The sequence below is a fragment of the Leucoraja erinacea genome, chromosome 4 (assembly GCF_028641065.1).
Source record: "Leucoraja erinacea ecotype New England chromosome 4, Leri_hhj_1, whole genome shotgun sequence".
Taxonomy (NCBI): Eukaryota; Metazoa; Chordata; class Chondrichthyes; order Rajiformes; family Rajidae; genus Leucoraja; species Leucoraja erinaceus.
Window position 1 is genome coordinate 30,786,707 of NC_073380.1, and position 24,474 is coordinate 30,811,180.

Here is a 24,474-nt window from a genome sequence, read left to right on the forward strand (position 1 = left end):
CACAGGACTCATTAAAACTGCAAAAAAAAAGTGAATTAAACGGACGGCTGCTGGTTAGCAGCCGTTCCCCAAGATGGCTCCTCCTCCTGAATATGCTCTAAATAAGCTACATTTTCACCACATCTGCACACGCACCAAACTTACGCAAGAGAATATTCACCTGTATATACAGCATGCGTCGTTGCCTATAAATATCCTCATCTTCTGTAATAAAATGCCCTAGATATTTTACCTTATTACAGACACTAAGATTATTGTCAGACATTATGTGCATTATTGTATTGCGTACAGTTTTGGTCTCCAAATCTGAGGAAGGACAATATTGCCACAGAGGGAGTGCAGAGAAGGTTCACCAGACTGATTCCTGGGATGTCAGGACTGTCTTATGAAGAAAGACTGGATAGACTTGGTTTATACTCTCTAGAATTTAGGAGATTGAGAGGGGATCTTATAGAAACTTACAAAATTCTTAAGGGGTTGGACAGGCTAGATGCAGGAAAATTGTTCCCGATGTTGGGAAAGTCCAGGACAAGGGGTCACAGCTTAAGGATAAGGCGGAAATCCTTTTAAACCGAGATGAGGAGAACTTTTTTCACACAGAGAGTGGTGAATCTCTGGAACTCTCTGCCACAGAGGGTAGTTGAGGCCAGCTCATTAGCTATATTTAAGAGGGAGTTAGATGTGGCCCTTGTGGCTAAGGGGATCAGAGGGTATGGAGAGAAGGCAGGTACGGGATACTGAGTTGGATGATCAGCCATGATCATATTGAATGGCAGTGCAGGCTCGAATCGAATGGCCTACTCCTGCACTTCATTTCTATGTTTCTATCAGATACAGTACAGACACATTTACAATTAAATTATACATCAGATTGTGTACAAGCACCTTTGTATGACATTTGCACATCAGATGCAGTCCATGCACATTTGTATAACACTGTGCTCAACAGATACATTATAGACACATTTGTAATGACATTATACATCAGATCGTGTAGCAACACCGTTAGTGTCACTCCTAATCTTCATCCTGACATTGATATTCCCCTTGTTCTCTCGGGAGAGGGTGGAAAACCACGATGTCACATTGGCAATGAAATTATACACCAGATGCAGTAATGCACATTTGTAGTGACAATGTATTCAGATACAGTAATGCACATTTATATTGACATTGCACACATGCAGCACATGCACTTTTGCAGTGACCTTGCACATCAGATGCAGTACATGCACCTTTGCAGTGACAATGTACATCAGATACAGTAATGCACCATTGCAGTGACATTGCACATTAGATGCAGTACATGCACCTTTGCAGTGACAGTGTACATCAGATACAGTAATGCACATTGGCGTAACACCGCGCAGCCGACGCTGCGGAACAGACGGGTGAACGCACTCTGCGATCGATTGGCGGTGCTGCGCGCCTGGCTGTGTACAACCAGCGGCCGCCATGTTGCTGTCGGGCCTATTCCGCTCCGCCGTCTCTCACTCGGTAAGGTCGCAGCGGCGGTGCCGGGCAGTTGGCGGAGTGTCGCCGCGGAGCGGGCGCCCCTGCGGAGGGGACAGGCGGAGGGGGGTTGGCTCACGTTGCCGTGGGGCCCGAGACTCGGCGTCCTTGGCCGGGTAATGGCCGGCGGGCGGGCGGTCGACCTTGGCGGGCGGCGGCGGGGGGGCTAGAGGACGGGATGGGGCGGGGGCGGGGGGACGGAGAGGGATAGGGAGAGGGAGAGGGCGACGGTGAGGGGGCTCCGCTCCAAGAGTCCCCGCACTGTCCGGCTTGAACCGTGCAGCGAGCCCCGGCCCCGGCCCCACTCGCCTTTGCAGTTTAATCATCGCCTGCAAAACAAAGCGGGAGACGACCCGATGACAAGGTCGCAGCTGGCGCCACATAAATGAATTTAAGAATGAGAAGGCACCAATTAGCTCAGTGGTGCCTCGATTTGTACCCCCCCGGTCTTTCACCCTCGTTGTTTACCGAGCATCTCTCCAACCGTCTTATAAAGGCTGTACTTATATCACCCATTCAAGAGAGTTACAAAGGCTAGTCACCTTCAAGAAGAAATTTCACCTCATCTGTCCACACTTCATGTCCTCTAGAGATGTTGCCTGACCTTTGTCCTAAAACCGTGATCTGTTTTTAAACAGTGACCCCTATTCTTCCATAAGCACAATCACAGATAGACACAAAAAGCTGGAGTAGCTGAGATACTGCCTGTCCCTCTGAGTTACTCCAGCTTTTTGTGTCTATCTTTGGTTTAAACCAGCATCTGCAGTTCCTTCCAACACAATCATAGAGTCTTACAGAACATTCCGACTCAGCCATTCCAACCATTTTGCCAATCTACACTCTACCTGTTTGCTTGCATTAGGTTCATATCTAACATCTTGCTTATTCGAGAGCTCTTTTAAATGTTTCTTGATCACGATTGGGCAAAGATTTTATCCATGTGTGGAAATTTAAGCTCATCATAGAAAAGCAGTATTGTATTTAAGTGACCTTGTACATCAACACAAGGTATGAACACAGATACAGCAAGTCATAGAATGTTGACCTTTAGTGCAAAGGGGTTTAGAAGAAAAAAATGGAAATCTTACCTAAATTGCATATAGTTTTAGTCTTTTTATTTAAAGGTAGGTACATACTTACATTGAAGGCAGTTCAGAGAAGATTCACTAGGTGGAGTTCTGCGATGAAGGGATTGACATGAAAGGCTCAAGAGGTTGGACCCAAGTAGTTTTAAAGAATGAGAAGTGAACCCATTGACAGGGTCTATGCCGGGACAACGTTACCTTTCAAGGGGGGGATTATAACTAAGGGGCATAACTTCAGGAAAAGGGGTCACTCAGTTAATAGTTTTCTTTCACAATTGAGAATTCTCTGCACCAAAATATTAATGAGACTGAATAATTATAGAGATTTAAAATTGAGCCTGTAGGAAACAAGGGCACTGGGGAACATGCACAAAATTGGAACCAAGGCCAAGTTCAGATATGCTACCATCTATGTTTAAATGAATGTGCAATTTCAAATTAGATCTATGTCATTTACAAGTTAAAAGGGGAAATACTTTTTAAGCAGCTTAATAGAAATTTGAAACTTGTTGCTCCAAGGGTTTGGCTATGGAATCAATTGAAGCACTCAATAGATTTGTATTTGATTTGAGGTCAATCAAATTGAATAGTAGAAAAGGCACTGAAGCAGAGGAGCCCACTCCTGTTCTCTTGATAGTCCCATCCTGGTGTGCAAGAGGTCATTGTGGTTCATTGTGTCGAAAACTAAACAGAAATGAAAAGATTGATTCTAAATTCAATTAGAATTGTGAGGGAAGAATCCTTATTGGAATATAACAGAATAGAATCAAATGACAAATGAATCAAAGCAACGAATACAATCAAAGCACAGACGTCCATTCATGGGACAAATGTTGCAGTGAGAAAGGGATTTGGATTATTTGAGAAAATATAGCTTCAGTGATTTTGAAACAGTTGGGCAGGTCATTTGATGCAACAATTTACTATATATTGGCATGGTATATTTCATGCCATATATTTAGTACAAATGGGATTAAGGGAATAGGGGGTTGGATTTGATGACAAAACAAATTTATGGGAAGGTAAAGAAAGACAAGAGTCTAGTCAAGAGAGTTTTATTGTCATGTGTCCCAGATGGGACAATGAAATTCTTGCTTGCTGCAGCAAAACAGAATATTGTAGGCATAAATACAGAACAGATCAGTGTGTCTATATACCATAGACCATATATATATATACACATAAATAACCAGATAAAGTGCAATAGGCTGTTATAGTTCAGAGTTTGTTTGAAGTTGTGTTTAATAGTCTGATGGCTGTGGGGAAGTAGCTGTTCCTGAACCAGGATGTTGCAGATTTCAGGCTCCTGTACCTTCTACCTGATGGCAGCGGAGAGATGAGTGTGTGGCCAGGATGGTGTGGGTCCTTGATGATGTTGGCAGCCTTTTTCAGGCAGCGACTGCGATAGATCCCCTCGATGGGAGGGAGGTCAGAGCCGGTGATGGCCTGGGCAGTGTTTACAACTTTTTGCAGCCTTTTCTGCCCCTGGACGCTCAAGTTGCCGAACCAAGCCACAATGCAACTGGTCAGCATGCTCTCTACTGTGCACCTGTAGAAGTTCGAGAGAGTCCTCCTTGACATACCGACTCTCCGTAATCTTCTCAGGAGGTAGAGGCACTATTGTGCTTTCTTTATAATTGCATCAGCGTGCTGGGTCCATGAGAGATCTTTGCAAATATGCACACCCAATTAGTAGAAGTTCTTGACCCTTTCCACCATATATATGTTATATATGATATAAACGGGATTGTGGGTCCCTATCCTATCCCTTCCAAAGTCCATAATCAGTTCCTTGGTTTTGCTGGTGTTGAGAGCCATGTTATTTGGTCAATCGGTCGATCTCACTTCTAAATTGGCCAAAGTCATAGAAACATAGAAAATAGGTGCAGGAGTCGGCCATTCGGCTCTTCAAGCCAGCACCACCATTCAATATGCTCATGGCTGATCACCAAAATTAGTACCTCTAACCCTTTCTCCCTATATCCCTTGATTCCGTTAGCCCTAAGAGCTATAACGAACTCTCTCTTGAAAACATCCAGTGAATTGGCCTCCACCGCCTTCAGTGGCAGAGAATTCCACAGATTCACAACACTCTGGGTGAAAACGTTTTTCCTCGTCTCAGTCCGAAATGGCCTACCCCTTATTCTTAAACTGTGACCCTTGGTTCTGGACTCCCCCAAACATCTGGAATATTTTTCCTGCATCTAGCCTGTCCAATCCCTTAAAACAATTATATGCTTCTATAAGATTCCCTCTCATCTGTCTAAATTCCAGTGAATATGTCCAGTCAATCCATTCTTTCATCATATGTCAGTCCCACCATCCCGGGAATTACCCAGGTGAACCTACACTACACCGTCAATAGCAAGAATGTCCATCCTCAAATTAGGAGACCAAAACTGCACACAATACTCCAGGTGTAGTCTCACCAGGGCCCTGTACAACTGCGGTAGGACCTCCTTGCTCCTATACTCAAATCCTCTCGCTATGAAGGCCAACATGCCATTTGTTTTCTTTGCTGCCTGCTGTACCTGCATGCTTACATTCAATGACTGATGTACAAGAATGTATACGCTGGTCCCTTTTCTTTAATCTGACATCATTCGGAAAATAATCTGCCTTCTTCTTGCCACAAAAGTGGATAACCTCACATTTGTCCACATTATACTGCATCTGCCATGCATCTGTCCACTCACCCAACCTATCCTAGTCACCCTGCAGCCTCATAGCATCCTCATCACAGCTCACACTGCCACCCAGCTTTGTGTCATCCGCAAACTTGGAGAAGTCACAGTTCATTGCAAAATTGACCGGAGGCTTAACATAACTTCAGTTTTTAAACCTGACCTATGTGTCTGAGTAGGAGTAGGCTGTTGAGTCTCTCAAGTCTCTCAAGTTTGTCTTTGGCATTCATTAAAATTACAGTGATCTTTAATCAGTTTGCCTTGTGTCACCCCTCTAAAACATATGTGGCATGAAGTTTGCAAGTTCTTCAGTTGCCATGTGTGCTTCCTCAGGGTACTCTGGTTTCCTCCCACATCCCTAAACTGTGTAGGTTACCAGCTTAATTATCCAGTCTAAAGAATTCCCTGGGTGTATAGTGATAGAATCTGGGGTGTTAATGGGAAAGTGAGTAGAATAGAAAATCTGCGATAAGTACAATTGCCTACTTCTGTGTTGTGGGATCTCCAAATTGAAATAATTAAACAAAATGAGCCATAGGAAAGGCACAGGCTAATGCAGTCCCATGGTGTTAGTGTAGAGGGAGGTTATGGTCGGCACCGACAAGGTGGGCCATAGGACAGGTTTCCGTACTATACATTTGTCTGATTCTATGAAGATGTCAGATTGTTCAGTTATCGAGGAGAAAACATGAGCACCCAATGATATGACTAAAGATAAACAAATAAATAGAAAAAGGATGCTTATAACAAATAACAGATTTGTAATTCAATAGGGAGCTGAGCTGAAGTAAAGCAAAAAATAGAACTGGGCAAGGAAGGACATTTGATCAGAAGGAACATACATCTTTCACAAATGTATGCAGTACGAATTGTGAACATATAATAAAGGATCGGTCAGGTCAGTTAGGGCCCAGAAATGAACACCTTGAGGGACAGGATATGGCCGGTAAACTAAGTGTTTTTAAACTGTCTTTACCAAACTTTGCCAATGTCTTGGTGAAGAGTGCGTTTGTGGCAAAATTGAAAAAGAGAAAGTACTGGATTTGTGCCAGTTAACCTTTTGCCTAGTAAATCTAATTGATTTGACTTTGACCTAAGTTAGTGATAAAAGTGAAGTAAGAGTAGGCCAATCAGTAAATTTGAACCTGCTCTGTCATTCAAAACAATTATGACTGATCCACCATATTTCCTGTTTCTCCCAGTATACTTAATTGACATTGTTTCTAGACACTAAAGCTATCTTCAGCTTTGATATGTTTAGAGACCACCCCTCCTCACACTTCCTCTATGGCAATTATATTCTTTCTTGGATTATGTAATACTGCTGCATACAATATTACAATCGAGGTTTCACCACAGCCTTGGATAATTGTACTAAGACATCTTTGTTTGTCTGCTCAAAACATTTTCCAATGAAGGCTGACATACTTAAAGTGGCAACAGGGATGAATAAGACAGTGGAGAAGACATTTAGTGTGTTTGCCTTCATAGGTCGAGGCATTGAGTATAGGAATTTACGTTGCAGCTGTACAAAACGTTGGTTAGACCGCACTTGGGAATATTGTGTAGAGTTCTGGTTTTGACACTGCAGGAAGGATGTGGTACCAATAAATGTAAATCACTCACAAGCTGCCTGGAATGGAGAGCTGTAGTTGTAAGCAGAAATTGGATAGGCCTGGTTTATACTCACTGGAATGTAGGATGTGAAGGGGTGACTTTATAGAAGTATATACAAATATGAGGAGCATAGACAGGATAGTTAAAATATTTTTCTAGGGCAGGGGAGCCTGGAACCAAAGAGTATAGATTAAGGTGAAAGGAAACAAATTTAAAGGAGATCTGAGGAATATGCGGTGGTCATCTGGAATGAGCTGCCAAAGACAGTAGAAGAGGCAAATACAATTGTAATTTATAAAGTACATTGATAGGGAATACTGGCCAAATGCAACGCAAATGAGATTAGTGTGAATAGGCATTAGGGTCGGCATGGATGATCACAATATCATCCAGTCTTTGTGTTGAAAGTAAAGGTAGAAATATCACCTGTAAGAACGAACTGCAGATGCTGGTTTAAATCGAAGGTAGACACAAAATGCTGGAGTAACTTAGCGGGGCTGGCAGCATCTCTGGAAAGAAGGAATGGGTGATGCTTCGGGTCGAGACCGTTCTTCAGTAGAAATATCACATTTAGTTCGCTCATCCACCTAAATCATTGATATGTTGTGAATAGTTAGAACCAAGGAACAAATTAATCCCTGCAGTACCCACTAATCATTGCATCATAGTGACTACCATTTATTCCTCATCTCCCTGTCAGCCAACCAGTTTTCAATCCATGCTGGTATATCACCCGGTTTCTATGTATTTTAAGATTACACACAGACCCTCTGGAAATTCAAATACACCAGATCCAGCTGTTTTTATTTTGTTTTACCAGTTCCATCCCTATTAAAATCCCAATTAGGTTTGTCAAATGTGATTTTCTTTTCATAAATCCATACTGACTTTCCAATCTTGTTAATATTTTCTCAATGTCTCATTGGCATTTAATTGACTGGCACTCTCTCTTATAATGATATTGGGCAAATAGAAAGTGATACCCATTATATACACAAAATGCTGGAGTAACTTAAGCGGGTCAGGCAGCACCTATGGAGAAAAAGGGTAACTCCCCTCTACAATCAGTCTGAAGGGCCCTGACCCAAAATGTCACCTATCCATTTTCTCTAGATATGCTGCCTGATCTGCTGAGTTTCTCCAGCATTTTGTGTCTATATTATGAATCAGCATCTGCAGTTCATTTTTTTTGCATTCGGTAATGCCAAATATTCTATTCTTTCAGTCTAAACTTTGAATTTAAAGTAAATATAATTTGAATGTGTTCATAGCATTGTACGTTCACAGTATAGTTGCGGTTACTTTCTCTCATATTACATCTGCAAAGATAACAACATGCATCTTCATTTCCAAAAAACATAATCCACTGGTTGGGTGGATGTTGTCTCTACTAAATCCTTTAATCTAGGGCTCTCAGGCATAACCAACAGCTGTTCATGCTGAGCGTGCAACAACTGGTTCCTGTATTGGAATTTCAGAAAGTGCATTTCTGAAAATCCACTCGGAATGGAAAATGGCCCACTGCCATCAGATAGAACCTTCAGGATTCTTGGACTCCAATTTAAGATTAGACTCGTTATGATGCCTATTTGTTCCACATTTGAAAAAATATATATTTACGTAAAAATCTGCTGCAAGAACACTTTGGCTTCAAAACAGTTTGATAACCAAGGTTGGGGAAATTTGTCAGGTTGGCAAAGTCTTCAGATAGATTATGTTAAATTTGCACATTGGTGTTGTAAATCAGTTCCACTCATCTCAAGACATTAAAATGCTAAGCAGCCCTTCAGACTGAACAATAAAGAAATATTAAATGCAACAGTCCAAGAGTAGTGCTGAAATTATATCCTTCTAGTCTTGTCTAATACTTCCAGCACTAACCAAATCAAGCCAGAAACCTTTATTTTTGTTGCTTTGGGATTGATCCTTTGACCCCCCCTTCATCCGCTAGCTTGTTAGTTGCTTGTTTCTGCGCCAAGCAGAAGAGAATTCAAGTAATTGTCTTTCTCATCAGCTAATTAAATGACGTATCCATCCAGCTGCATTGAAAATGAATTTATTATAATTTTTTTTTTAAACTGCGCAAGAAGCTCCGAGGTACAGTAAGGAACTGAATGCGGTATATGCATCAAAGTGATTTATCTAAAAACATGACGCAAAGCCACTGAAAGCACCTCAGTACAAGTTGTGGCACCGTCATTGCTCTATTTGAACTTTGCAGGAAATGTGAAATATAATCATCCCACTGAATATTTACCATTTACAATTCCTGAACAATCAATCAATCAAACAAACACACACCCTAGCAGGTTGTTGTTTCAAATAAGATTCTGCGGAAAGAAACTGATGTTGGAGATATAAGTGCAAAATTAACCTTTATTATCAGACCTCAACTAATTATCAATTAATTCAGTGCTTCAGCTTCTAAAAACAATTCCCCATTGGCGACATTGCTGTTGAGCCTTTTGTGTGTACCATACATTTTAAAGATTGTAAAATTAATTTTTTTGGAACTTCTCAATTTTTTATTTTATTTGTTCTTTCCCTTTGGTAACTTCAAAGTGAGGAATTGTTCCCATTCCTTAATTCACACAGCTCTGTAATTCGTAACAGCAAAACACCCCTTGGCGGGTTTGTGACTGGCAATTATCTGATGCAGTTTTCTGGTTGTTTTTGCTGCTTATATTATGTTTAAAAGCACAAGGCTCAAAGCAGCTTCTGCTCGTTATCTCGAAGAAAGCTTCCCATAGTGATCCGGCGATCTGTTGTGTATACCCAGTTTCTCAACATTGATTTCAATTGGGTGTCATTCGGGGATTCAACAAAAGTGATGTTATCAAGCATGTTGAAAACTCACCGGAAGCAAAAATATATAAGCTTAAAGTAGAATCTAAAATTTCATGGACATCTTTTGGGGGATTTTGATGTACTTTACAAACATTTTTCAGGTTTAAAGTTTGTTGAGTAGTAATTGTGTTTTATTGGTATATTATTGGTATATTACATGTTGAATTATACTGCTATTATTTCACCTTAGTTACATAGGATTACATAGGTATCATGGCACACAAACAGGCCATTTGGCCTGAAGGGTACATACCAACTTTTATGCTCCATGTGCTTCTGCCCATTTTGCCTTGTCTATCAGTGTAGGTAGCCTTCTCTTCTCTCTCATCCCTGTCCAGCCTCCTCTTAATTGAATTTACATTGTTTGTCTCAACAACTCTCTGCAATAGCAAGTTCCATATTTTCACTAATCTTTGGATGAAAATATTTCTTTCGAATTCACTGTTGGATTTCTTGGTGACCACTTTAACAATGATGGCTTCTAGTTAATCATTTCCCCCCCACATTCCTGTCTTACTCACCTGGAGTCTTTATTTTAAATACCATTTATTATGTCACTTCTTATTTGCCCCTTCTCCAGAGAAGAGATCCAGTTTATTCATCCTTCCTGATATATGTGGCTCTGCACTTCTGTAAATAGCCTTGTTAATCTTCTACACGTCCTCTCCAATGCCTGTATTTTGTTTTTAATAACACATTGTGGAAAACTGTACAGAGTGTGATCTAACTGAGTTCCAACTGAGTTGGCATGATCCTCCTTATTTTCAGAGCTAAACACTAGTATTTTATTAGCTTTTTAAATGTGCTCACTAATCTGTTGTGCATCTTTTAGTAAATCATGCATTTGTGTGCTCGGATCTCTTTAATTCTAACCTAGTCATGTCATCCAAACAACTACCAAAATATATTACCTTGCATTTGCCTATGTACATTAAATCTGGCCCTACCATCATTATCTTGGGTGTCAATACTGACCAAATACTATAGATCACATAGTCCAGATGCAGGGTTTTGACCTGAATCATCAACATCTCATTTCTCCCCCACAGATGCGGGTCAATTCACTGAGTTCCTCCAGCAGATTGTTTGTTGCTCCAGATTGCAGCATCTGCATTCTCTTGTGTTCCCAATTTATTTTCATATTTTTTAAATTTCATCTTTGTGCCTCTAAATTACTGCTGTTTGTATCAATACATAGTTTGTTAGATTTTGGCTGTGATTTAGGTCAAGCTGTATCAAGCAATCCTGTCATTCAACTGAGAATTTCATCAATTTCTTTCACATTTTAGGTAAGACAGATTCGCTATGTACAAAGGACAGCCCAATGTGCAGGAGGAAGTGGTGCAGCCTCATTTACAGTAAGTAATTGGTGCACAATATAGAACATGTGTAAATACATTTTAAGTCTTTACAAATGTTGGCGATGATTCCACTTTTCAGGCAGATTAACTTGGTGCGGTAGTTATTTCTATTAAATTCTGGGCTATTGATTGAATCTATGGATGACCTTACTTGCTGCCTGGAAGGATGTTGAATAAAACTAGTTTACTTTAGGCTTGATCCATATTTGGGTAGAAATGAACATGTCCAACATCCATTTTAGATGTCTTTGGTGCTAAACTAGAAGTATTTGTCGATACAAGGAATTGCAGATGCTATTTTTTATAAAATAAAGACAGTGCTGGGTAACTCGGGTCAGGCAGCCTCCCTGGAGAACATGGATAGGTGATCTTTCGGTCTCGCGTCCCCGGGACTGGCTACTGTTCCCAGATCCCTCACGTCCCTGGGACTAGCTGTAGTTCCCAGGTCGCCTGCGAGCCCCAGGACTAGCAGCAGTTCCCAAGTCGCCTGCGAGCCCCGTGTAGCTGCAGTTCCGCTGTCCGGTCCCGGCGGCCGCTCACAGCTACCCGCGTTGCTGGCATGATCCCCGACCCCCTCCTTCTCAACGTTCCTGCCCTCCCCGCAACTTTACCCCTGGCGGCCGAGCCGTGCTGACCCGGGCCAGACTCCCCACACGCTGTTGAAGGAACTCTTTTCACCCCACCCCCCCAGCGGTGCTGTCCTTTCACAGCCATTGTACTGAGCGATAGCCAAGTCTATCTTTCTTGGCTAACAATCTAACCTTCGGCCTCCAAGTCGCAGGTAAATTTTCGGGCCTTATTTTTGGGTAGAAAATAGCGTCTTCATTGCCAGGAAATACGGTAACTAGTCATTTGAATCCATGTCATGCAGCATGAAAACAGGCCATTCAGCCCACCACCCCCACCAATGGGCACCCGTATTAATCCTATAGAAGATGGACACAAAGTGCTGAAGTAACTCAGCGGGTCAGGTAGCATCTCTGGAGAAAAAGCATGGGAGACATTTTGGGTCGGAACCCTTCAGATCGAAAGTAGAGGGTGGGTGTGGGGGGGTATTAATCTTATTTAAGTTTTTCAGTCTTCCTATGAACCTTAATGAATGTTAGCAATAAATGAAAAAGTAAAATAAAGTGTTTTGGATTGCTGAATTATTTTTCCAAAGGACAGGGGTATAGTTGGCAAGGAGAGTATGTATTGTCCTTGAAGCAGTGAACTCTAGCTTAAAATGGTGCAGTTTATATAATGAAGGTTTGGCTCAGCCACCAAGCACGACACCTGGAGGCTGCAGCGAATCGTCCGATCAGAAGAGAAGGTTATTGGCTGCAACCTTCTCTCCATTGATGAACTGTACACTGCAAGGGCCAGGACGACCGGGCAAGATCATGTCAGACCCCACTCACCCTGGCCACAAACTTTTTGAATCACTTCTCTCTGGAAGGCGACTCCGGACTGTCAAAGCTGCCACAGCCAGACATAAAAACAGTTTTTATCCACGAGTAGTTGCTCTACTCAACAGCCAAAAATCTGTAGCCTCCCTTTGATCTGGTATTTTGTTGGTTCACATGCTTGATCAATGGTGTTTTATCATTAATGTTTTATTATTATTAATGTTTAGTGTTTTCTGTGTCATTCGTACCTCTCACTGTATGTCATGTTGTTACTTGTGGGCGGAGCACCAAGGCAAATTCCTTGTATGTGAATACTTGGCCAATAAACTTACTTCCTTATCTGCTCAAGTTCAAACAAATGCCTCAAAACTCATTGGCCGGTGTTACATTCTACACCAAGACAATAATCCCAAACATACTGCTAAAGCAACAAAGGAGTTTTTCAAAGCTAAAAAATGCTCGTCAATCACCCGATCTGAATCCAACTGAGCATGCCTTTTATACGCCAAAGAGAAAACTGAAGGGGAATAGCCCCCAAAAACAGAGAAGACACCTAGCAACTGGTGATGTCCATAAATCGCAGTTGTTGCATTCAAAGGGTATGCAACAAAATACTAAACATAACTACTTTTATTTACATGACATTGCGGTGTCCCAAACATTATGGTGCCTTGAAATGAGGGGGGGGACTATGTATAAACATTGCTGTAATTTCTACGTGGTGAAACCAAAATATATAAAAATACCCTTTATTAAAATCTGACAATGTGCACTTTACCCGCATGTGATTTTATTTCTATTATAAATCTCAAATTGTGGAGTACAGAGGCAAATTATCTGAATGGTGGCCGATTAGGAAAAGGGGAGATGCAACGAGACCTGGGTGTCATGGTACACCAGTCATTGAAAGTAGGCAAGCAAGTGCAGCAGGCAGTGAAGAAAGTGAATGTTATGTTAGCATTCATAGCAAAAGGATTTGAGTATAAGAGCAGGGAGGTTCTACTGCAGTTGTACAGGGTCTTGGTGAGACCACACCTGGAGTATTGCGTACAGTTTTGGTCTCCTAATCTGAGGAACGACATTCTTGCCATAGAGGGAGTACAGAGAAGGTTCACCAGACTGATTCCTGGCATGGCAGGACTTTCATATGAAAAAAGACTGGATAGACTCGGCTTGTACTCGCTAGAATTTAGAAGATTGAGGGGGATCTTATAGAAACTTACAAAATTCTTAAGGAGTTGGACAGGCTAGATGCAGGAAGATTATTTCCGATGTTGGGAAAGTCCAGAACAAGGGGGGTCACAGTTTAAGGATAAGAGGGAAGACTTTTAGGACCGAGATGACAAAATAATTTTTTACACAGAGAGCGGTGAATCTGTGGAATTCTCTGCCACAGAAGGTAGTTGAGGCCAGTTCATTGGCTATATTTAAGAGGGAGTTAGATGTCGCCCTTGTGGGATCAGGGGGTATGGAGAGAAGGAAGGTACAGGATACTGAGTTGGATGATCAGCCATGATCATATTGAATGGCGGTGCAGGATCGAAGGGCCGAATGGCCTACTCCTGCACCTATTTTCTATGTTTCTATAAATAAATGATGGGTCTTTGTTCCAAACATTATGGAGGGCACTGTAGCTACCTGGAAGTTATGCAAGAAGAGTTGGGATGGTGAGGAGGCTTTTGAAAGGGAAAAGACAAATGTAAAAGTTAAGAAATCCAGTTTGTAGCGAACGTAGCCCCAAAAAATCATAAGAAATTGAACTGGTCTGAAGAAGGGTCTCGACCCGAAACATCACCCATTCCTTCTCTCCAGAGATGCTGTCTGTCCTGCTGAGTTACTCCTGCATTTTGTGTATATCTTCAATAAGAAATTGAATTGCCTTTATTCCTATTCTATAATTTGATCTTTCTCCTCATCTCTACCGTGCCACCTAATTGCCCAGGATTTCAAAACTTCTTGTATTTTTTTCACAACTTGATAGACCAAATGCCCCCCTTCAGTGACAACTCGAATCTCATCAATTCCGTTCCCCGGCAAAACTGATTTACCTCTAACATTCTCATTAATTGTCACTGATTCTTCTACCACCTACCAATTAACCTAGCAGCCAGCATATCATTGGGTTGTGGGAGGAAACCCACACAGTCACAGACACCACACAAGCAGCACTTGGTCAGGATGAAGTGGAGTTGCGGGAGCTGTGAGGCGCATGCCAGTATGCTGCTTTCTCAATTCCATATAATTAATGATCAATCTTCCACAGCTTCAAGTAGAGAATTCCAGTGATGGAAATTTCTCGTGTGCCCAACTCTCTCCTCTCCCCCACCTCCTCGTCACCAATTGTAACAATTACCACCCACCCCCACAAGTTACATACTCTCCTTCAAGGGAGCTTTGCACGGCCAAGCCCCTTCAAAGTATTACATATTTTAATGGTATTGTGCAAGTTTGTGGAGTGTAGCAGAGATGTGAAAGAGCTGAAGCAGGCAGCAGAAATAATGAAGGACAAAACCATGGAAAAACATTGCTCAGGTCAAGGATTTTTAGAAACCTCTGCATTGCATACTGAATATTGATGTGGGAATAAGTGGTGATATGGCCCACTTGCAAGTGATATAGGATTGAGCTTAGGCTTCAAAGGCAACATTAAAGTGATTGCTGTATTCACTTCCATACTCCATCGTCTCTGCAGAGGTACAGGCAAGATTGGAATTAGACATCTGTGTTTTTGTGAAAATTGTGAATCTTGTTTATGCTGAAGAAGTGGAGTTTACGCAAAAGAACACAAAGTGCTGGAGTAACTCGGCAGGTTGGGCAACATCTCTGGAGAACATGGACAGGTCGCGTTTTGGGTCGGGACAGTTCTTCTGACACAAGAGCAGCATAGTGGCATGTATGGGGTTTTCAGTTCTGTTCAGGATCAATTAGTTGCTTTTCACTTTGATTTTTCAATTGAAATTAAATCTTTCTCAGTTAAACAGCCAGAACACACAATGTTGATAAAGGCGGACATTAACTATATGCAATTTAGTTGCGGACAATAATTAAACTGCCGATGATGCACCTTGTGACATCCAAAGGTTGAGAGACAAATGAGTGTTAAACAAGGCAGCTTTTAGGTTGTAGAAGAAATGCTGGTTTTGTTCAAGGTTTTTGTTGAACAAAGCCAAAGCAGCAATTTGAGGCTGGAAGTGGGCCGTAGAGATAAAGTAATGGTAGCTGAATGCTTAGAGTCTTTAATATATCACAATATGTTGCTATTCTCAATCTGAATATCATTCAATTTATAATGCATTAGCATGACATAGATTTTCTTTACATTCATTTGAACAGTTAGATTTTATTTTAAAGGATTGCTTCTACAGTCCTGGTAGGAGGACTCCCAAGTGTGGCGTTTCCCCAAAAGAGCATTTGCAGTGGTGGTTTCACACTTAAGTGCAGCCCTGAGCCTATAGGCCTGGACAATCTTATAGCAGCAGTTGGTGTTTATTTCAGTGTTTGTCTCTGGGAGCAGTCTGTAGAGAACATACTCACTTGTTCTGAAAACATTGTCTCTGATTAGCATTATCCGTGTTCTCTTGGTTTATGTAAATGGGTGGTGAATCACCTTGATGACCTTACCTCAGTTGGATTTCTGAAAGGGATAGGGAGGGGGGGAATTCTTGTTATCAGTTGACAGGTATTTGAAATTAGTGGTGAGCATTGCCTACAAACTGCTGGTGCAAGATGTTAATTAGCCCCGTAATGCAATGGATTTCTATTTCTATTGGGCTGCTTTCCTTATTGCATATTTTAAATCTGTTTTCCTTCTTAGCATAGGGATACGCCTGACAACAATGATGAAACACCCTTTGATTTCACACCAGAAAATTACAAGGTAAGAAAATTGTTATTTTTGTAACTTTTTTTTTTACTTTAGGTGTCCCAGGACACCTAAAGTAAAAATTTTGTCTTGACAAAATTCATTGAGAGAAAGTATGTAGTGGTAAAATTGTTTTAATTGATATCAAGATGACTGTGACTTATGGACATGTTGGCTTTGCCTCGGCTGATGAAATTCATACCTTTTATTTGGTGCAAAAAGGGAGGAGGAAAGTGAAGTTTGAACATTACTTTCTGGAGGTGAAACAAAGTTGTGCCATGGAAATTGTGTATATTATTAGAAGCCTATTTCCATTTACTTAAAAAAAAAAAGAGATTTCATTTGACAGATTTTTACATTCTAAATTAGCATTTTGCTTTAATATCAGGGAACATTAAGGCCTCGCCCATGTTTTATGTATACAAATCTTTGGTAACTAATGGATTACAAACTTTTATATGTCATTATTGTTTGGAAATTATGAAGGTCTTTGTAGATCTAGGTTATCTTAGCAGTACTGACTGGATTTGAAGGTAATTGGTTGAATTACTCTCTGAACAATATTGTTTTTCTACACATTGAACATCACAAAATCAAAAATAATTGGTTTGTATGGAATTGTGTTTTCAAATTTGCAAATGTCATGTCATAAGTGATAGAAGCAGAATTAGACCATTCAGCCCATCAAGTTTACTCCGCCATCGACATCCACTCTATCCACATCCACTCTATCCAAGCCTTTCACTATTTGTAATGTAAAAACACTTCTCTTGTCCTTCATTTCTATTGGATGATGTGCTTTGAGACAAAGATCAGGAATATTTTGCACCCGCATCTATTGCCATCTTGAACTGCTTCAGTTCTTCTCTTGAGGTATTTCCAAAATTGTTGGAAGTGAGTCCATTATTCAGACATAGAAATGGTGATGGTTCATGTCAGGATGATGTGTAATTTAGGCAAACTTACAGATAATTGTTCCATGGGTTTATTGAATTAATTTCTTTGCGTTGGAGGTTGTTTGTTTGAGAGTTGGAGGCAGAGTTTCCCCAGAGATGCACACTGCAGTCGCCGTGTGTTGGTGATGGAGGGGTAATTGGGGCATTGGTTAACTCGGCTGGCCTGCTTGATTTGGATAGTTTTGAATTTCAGATAGTGTGGTTAGTGAAGAGTACTCCTATCAAATGTTTAACGTTTGAAGGTAATGAAAAGTTAGGAGCACATCTAGCCTTGTATGTCTTGTGAACCACTAGCAGCTATTCCAATTATGTTTCTGCACAGGATGGGCTGCCTTGCTCCCACCATCCCTTTCTAAGCACTTGTTAAGTGCCAGTAATTAGTACATTATTAGTCTCGGTTCTGCTATATTTTACTTGGATGCTGCATTCTATCTGTAGTGGAATTAATCAACACAGAACTTGTTCAACTTCTGTTGTCTCCACTCTAGAACAAATCTCATTGGAAGCACAGTCATCAAAATGGTGTGTAGGTGTCGATTGCTTATGTTGCAACTTGGAGGCTCATGTACAAATGATCATGGACTTCTTCACTGTTGTATAATTAATCTTTTCATCTACATTTAAAGCATCTGTAAATTCAAAAGATCCTCACTCAGAGTGATAATGGTGCTGGAAAAAATGTGGATCTGAGCACTTCAAGAGCAATTGTTTGGCAAAACCAGACACTAGTAACCACTGCTTCCCTTGTGCATCCTTAGGCTTCAACTAAGAAAAAGAGTTTTCTGAACCCAGGGTTTCACGAATGTCACTGTTAATGATTTACCTTTCTCAGTGACTTCCCCCATCCTCTGGGATTCCAGGGTCATTTACAACCAAGAGGATATCTCAAAGCACTCGAGAAATAAAGGCACCTCAAAATCAATCATATAATTTGGCAAGATAAACCAAAGTTCACACTCGGCGTCAATGTTCTGATCGGGTTTATCCAACTCTAGTGAGCAGGCCATATCATTAACATGTTGGACAACACATTCCCAAGTCTGAAGATGGGTCTCAACCCGAAACGTCGCCATTTCCTTTTCTCCAGAGATGCTGTCTGACCCGGTGAGATATTCCAGCATTTTGTGTCTTATCCTGACTAGTACTCTAGTTCAAGTTCAATCGGGGAGAGATTTTTTAAAAAAAAGGAACTTCTTAATAAAATGGAATATCCTTATTGACAGGTGTGAATCCATTGCCTGTAACTACTCACTCAGTGGAGGAGAAGCATGCAGGAAAAATCTTGGCCGAGAGGCTCTGATAGGTCCATTCCAATACTACGTGCAGATAACCAAAGGAACATGCAACTGATAATAAGGAATGTCCCCAACTTATTATCTGTGACAGGCTCCTGAGATACCTCAGAACCAACAGAACTGAAATGGAAATAGAAATCATAGAAACATAGAAAATAGGTGCAGGAGTAGGCCATTCGGCCCTTCGAGCCTGCACCGCCATTCGATATGATCATGGCTAATCATCCAACTCGGTATCCCATCCCTGCCTTCTCTCCATACCCGCTGATCCCTTTAGCCACAAGGGCCACATCTAACACCCTCTTAAATATAGCCAATGAACTGGCCTCAACTACCTTCTGTGGCAGAGAATTCCACAGATTCACCACTCTCTGTGTGAAAAATGATTTTCTCATCTCGGTCCTAAAAGACTTCCCTCTTATCCTTAAACTGTGACCCCTAGTTCTGGACTTCCCCAACATCGGGAATAATCTTCCTGCATCTAGCCTGTCCAACCCCTTAAGAATTTTGTAAGTTTCTATAAGATCCCCCCTCAATCTTCTGAATTCTAGCGTGTACAAGCCGAGTCTATCCAGCCTTTCTTCATATGGAAGTCCTGCCATCCCAGGAATCAGTCTGGTGAACCTTCTCTGTACTCCCTCTATGGCAAGAATGTCTTTCCTCAGATTGGGCGACCAAAACTGTACGCAATACTCCAGGTGTGGTCTCACCAAGACCCTGTACAACTGCAGTAGAACCTCCCTGCTCTTATACTCAAATCCTTTTGCTATGAATGCTAACATACCATTTGCTTTCTTCACTGCCTGCTGCACCTGCATTCCTACTTTCAATGACTGGTGTACCATGACACCCAGGTCTCGTTGCATCTCCCCTTTTCCTAATCGGCCACCATTCAGATAATAGTCTACTTTCCAGTTTTTGCCACCAAAGTGGATAACTTCACATTTATCCACATTATACTGCATCTGCCATGCATTTGCCCACTCGCCCAACCTATCCAAGTCACCTTGCAGCCTCCTAGCATCCTCCTCTTAACACTGACCCCCAGCTTCGTGTCATCCGCAAACTTGGAGATGTTGCATTCAATTCCCTCATCCAGATCATTAATATATATTGTAAATAGCTGGGGTCCCAGCACTGAGCCTTGTGGTACCCCACTAGTCACTGCCTGCCATTCTGAAAAGGACCCATTTACTCCTACTCTTTGCTTCCTGTCTGTCAGCCAGTTCTCATCCACATCAATGAGTCATTCTTGGCCCAAAGTGGTTGACTTGGGGCAGCATCATTAAATGTAGATTGGTGATTTTGTGAGTAGAATGAAATTGAACTATGCAATCTTAATGACAGAGTCTTAAAGTGTGGAAACAGGCCGCTTGGCTCAACTTTCGCCATGTACATGCCCCATGTACACTAGTCCCACCTCCCCACACTTGGCCCATAACCTCCAAACTGATCCTATCCATGGTAGACAAAAGTGCTGGAGAAACTCAGCGGGTGCGGCAGCATCTATGGAGCGAAGGAAATAGGCAACGTTTCGGCCAGAAACGTTGCCCATTTCCTTCGCTCCATATATGCTGCCGCACCCGCTTAGTTTCTCCAGCACTTTTGGCTACGTTCGATTTTCCAGCATCTTCAGTTCCTTCTTAAAACATTTTGATCCTATCCATGTACCTCTCCAAATGTCTCTTAAATGTTATGTTAGTACCTGCCTCAACTCCGTCCTTCTGCAGCTCGTTCCATATTCCTTTTGTGTAAAAGAGTTACCCCTCAGGTTCCTATTCAATCTATCCCCTACTCAATTTAAACCTATGCCCCCTGGTTTCCGATTCCCCTACTCTGGGCAAAAGACACTTGATTAACCCGATCTATTCCTCTCATGATTTTGTACACCTCTATATATTCACCCCTCATCCTCCTGTGCATTAAGGAGTAAAGTTCTAGCCTGCTCAACCTCTCCCTATAGCTCAGTCCTGGCAACATCCTCGTGAATCTTTTCTGCACCCTTTCCAGCTTGACAACATCTTTCTTACCACATGGTGACCAAAAGTGAACACAATACAATGTCTTACACAACTGTAACAAGATCTCCCAACTTCTAAACTCAGTAGATAGATACAAAATGCTGGAGTAACTCAGCGGGACAAGCAGCATCTCTGGAGAGGAATCGGTGATGATTTGGGTCAAGACCCTTCTTCACTCTGACTGATGCAGAGTGAAGAAGCCAATGTGCCAAAAGTCTTTTTGACAACCCTATCTACCTGTGACCTTAAATGGAGTCTGTTAAATTAAAGTAGTTCCATTCTTTTTCCAATATTCCAACTAAATTTTAAAGCTCAATAGTGCAGATGTGATGACATATTTCATTATTCCACGGGTACTTTGTTCAACATCAGTCGTTTCTATGCAGTTTAGTGTCAATGTTCTAATTTCTCCTGACTGTTTGGAAATCTGTGTAAAGTGTTTGTAATTTTAGTCATGGTTAGCAAAACACAAACTTACTTTTCTTCTAATATTCATTTTTGCAGCGACTCGAGGTTATAATTGATAGCTATCCAGAAGGACATCAATCAGCTGCCGTAATCCCAGTGCTGGATCTGGCACAGAGACAAAATGGTTGGCTGCCTCTCTCAGCAATGAACAAGGTAAATAAAGCGTGATCAGATGTTTGTGGTGGAATAAGTACTAAATGATGTGGGTTTCAAACACATTAAACACATGGGACCCGTCTCCATGTTGTATAAACTGACGGTGTGACTAATCCCTCCCCATTTGTAATGTACTTCAGTTCAGGTAACATTCTAGTTCTCCTCTGCAGTACAATGACATTCTTCCTACAATGTGTTGGTCAAAATTGAACACCCAAGTATGGTCTAACCAGTGTTTTGTGAAGTTACTATATAATGTCTCATCTTTCATATTTCTATTCCCTAACCAATGAAGGCAAGCATACCACATGCTTTCTTCACCACCCTACCTGTGTTATGAGTGGGAACATTGTAGTTGAACCACAAGATCCCTCAGTTCATCAACATTCCCTGGCATCCTACCATGTACTGTATATATCCTACCCCAAGTTGATTTCCTAAAATGCATCACTTCACACTTGTCGGGACTAAATTCCATTGCCAATTGTCCACCTAACTTTTCATCTGAAGGTGTAGCCTTAGACAGCCTACACTATCTACAAATTTTCATATCATCCATAAACTTACTAATCATACCTCTAACATTCACATTTAAGTTATTGTTTATCACAACCAAAAGACCCACTCCAGTCCCTGCAGTACACTACCTGTCACAGTCATCTTGTCTGAAAAGCATCCTCCCACTGCTCTCTGCCTCTTATCACTAAGCTAATTTTGGATCCAGTTAGCCAGCTCGCCTTGATTTCCATGTGCCTCCTAACCGCTGGACCATCCTATCATGTGGGACCTTGTGAAATGCCCTACTAAAATCTATATAGACAATGTCTATGACCCTACGTTGGTGGGGAGGTCAGAGCCGATGATGGACTGGGCGGTGGTCACAACTTTCTGCATTCTTTTCCGCTCCTGGACGTTCAAATTGCCAAACCAAGTGTCCCAGGTGATCCTGAGTGCATCCTGCTCCATTTCTTTCATGCGACCATTCAGGATCTGCAGCTGGACACATTTCCCACAGGTGTAGTCAGCAGAGACACTGGAAGATTTCTTCACCTCCCAAATCCTGCAGGAAGAGCTTATCACTGTCCTAACTGCCATCCCACTCTCGGAGACACCCTAAAAAATACAAATGAGCCAGGCAGGATTCACCCCCACTCAAAGCAGACTATCCTGGTCAACTAGGATCAATCAAGATTGATATCCTGATCAACTTCTGCCTTTCCAATGTATATAAATGTTATCCCTCAGGATTTTCTCTGACAATTTCTCTTACGGTAAGACACAGCTTATGACTGCTGCCCTTTTTAAAGGAAGAAAACATTAGCTATCCTCTGGTCTTCTGGCACCTTGCCTGTAGCTAACAAAAAAAATCTGTCAGCACCCCAGCCATCTCCTCGCTTACTTCCCATAGCAACCTGAGATAGATCTCATCAGAGGCTGTATATTTATTAACTCTTTAACCATCCTATAACATCTAACACCACCTCCTGCTCCAGGCAATCCATGTGCTCCTCCCTGAACTCACGATCTTTCAGGTCCTCTTTCGGGAATACAGATGAGAGTATTCATTTAGGACCTTGGTCACAATTGCCTCACACCAAACATTATCCCCTTGGTCCCAAAACAGTCTCACTATTTTCTGTTGCTCTTGATTTATTGTATTTCTTTTGGTTCTTCTTAATCTTACTTGCCAAGCATATTTCATAATCTCTTTGTTCCTAATTTTCTTAAATTGTCTTCTACAGTTTACATTCCCCAGGAGACACTCTTGATTCCAGATGTTTAGAGCTGCCATCTACTTTGTTTTTTTTAAATCCCCAGATCAAACCTTCAATATCCATAATCTTGCCATCCTTACCTTTCACCCTTGCTGGAACATGCTGGCCCTGAATGCATGTGACTCTCTTTAACAGACTCCTGCTTGTCAACTGTCATTGTACCTGCAAGCATCTGTTCCCAGTCTTCTTTTGCTAGGAGCCCGTATGCTGATGAAATTAGCCTTCCCTCTGTGCAATACTCTACTTGAGGACCAACCGTATCTTTTTACATAAGTACTTGAAAATTACAGAGATATATTCAAATAAATCCTTTCCATTTTTATGCTTAGTCAACAATTATGTTCTTTTTAAATACAAATCGATAAATGGGTCTGTGGATAAATAATTCCTTTCTACTGATTGAGAGGCCTTAAAACTATTTAGTGTTGCTCAGGTTGTATAGGTGCTCCCCGATTTACAATGCTTCGACATGTGATATTTTAACTTTACGATCGGCAAACGCTCGGCAACGGCAGCGAGCTGCACGCCACTTCTGGTCACGTGATCACAATGTATTAAATGCGTTTTCGACTTGCGATATTTTAGGTTTTCGATGGGTTTATCAGAACGTAACCCCATCGTAGGTTGAGGAGCAGCTGTATTATCAGAATTATTGAAAGGGTGCCAAACTTAGTAAATGCCATATGCATTCATGTTGTAATTCTTACCATCTGCCATTTCTTTGTTGTGTCCTTCATTGTTTTTCTTCAGTTGTGATGCCTTCTTTTTACCTTTTCAAAGAAGGCTACAGTTTTTGGTGAAAGATCTTTAATGTGATGGTCCTGTAGAATTACTCAGAAATGTTTATTATTATTAATGTTTAGTGTTTTCTGAGTCATTCGTAACTGTCACTGCATGTCATGTTGTTACTTGTGGGCGGAGCACCAAGGCAAATTCCTTGTATGTGAATACTTGGCCAATAAACTTACTTACTTAAATAAGCTTGGAAACTGCATGCATAATGCACAACAATATGGTCACGGTGGTGCAGCAGTAATGTTGCAGCCTTACAGCGAATACAGCGCCGGAGACCCGGGTTCGATCCCGACCACAGGTGTTGTCTGTGTGGAGTTTGTACGTTCTCTCCATGACTTGTGTGAGTTTTCCTGAGATCTTCGGTTTCCTCCCACACTCCAAAGACGTACAGGGTTGTAGGTTAATTGGCTTGGTAAATGTAAAAATTGTCCCTAGTGTGTGGAGGATAGTGTTAGTGTGGGGGGGGGGGGGGGATCGCTGGGACAAAGGGCCTGTTTCCACGCTGTATCTCTAAACTAAAAAAAACGAAATATCAGCCATCTGTTGTGTGGCACCATTTCAAATCTAGTCAGGCACATTCTTGGTCTTCTGATCCAGCAAAGTGCAATTTTGTTTTCAGTACAAACTGCATCTGTTGTTTTGACCTTCGAGC

The 24,474-nt window shown here is 41.5% G+C and overlaps 2 protein-coding genes across 5 annotated transcripts in view; one reads left to right on the forward strand and one right to left on the reverse strand.

Moving 5' to 3' along the window:
* LOC129696236 (acetyl-coenzyme A synthetase, cytoplasmic-like) overlaps positions 1-24,474 on the reverse strand; it is a 109,620-nt gene that overhangs the window by 57,888 nt on the left and 27,258 nt on the right. Inside the window, exons 5-6 of one of the 4 annotated variants that reach the window (XM_055633940.1) lie at positions 23,735-23,848; positions 7,325-7,485 (exon numbers count right to left, since the gene is read on the reverse strand). The exons of the other annotated variants lie outside the window; for them this stretch is intronic. The gene's annotated coding sequence lies outside the window, so the exon portion shown is untranslated. The remainder of the gene's footprint in view (positions 1-7,324; positions 7,486-23,734; positions 23,849-24,474) is intronic. 4 annotated transcript variants of the gene reach the window in all.
* Positions 1,350-24,474, forward strand: part of ndufv2 (NADH:ubiquinone oxidoreductase core subunit V2) — a 35,993-nt gene continuing 12,868 nt past the window's right edge. Inside the window, exons 1-4 of the mRNA XM_055633942.1 lie at positions 1,350-1,497; positions 11,035-11,103; positions 16,309-16,371; positions 21,133-21,249. Coding sequence (XP_055489917.1) covers positions 1,456-1,497; positions 11,035-11,103; positions 16,309-16,371; positions 21,133-21,249 — 291 coding nt within the window. The 5' untranslated portion in view covers positions 1,350-1,455. The remainder of the gene's footprint in view (positions 1,498-11,034; positions 11,104-16,308; positions 16,372-21,132; positions 21,250-24,474) is intronic.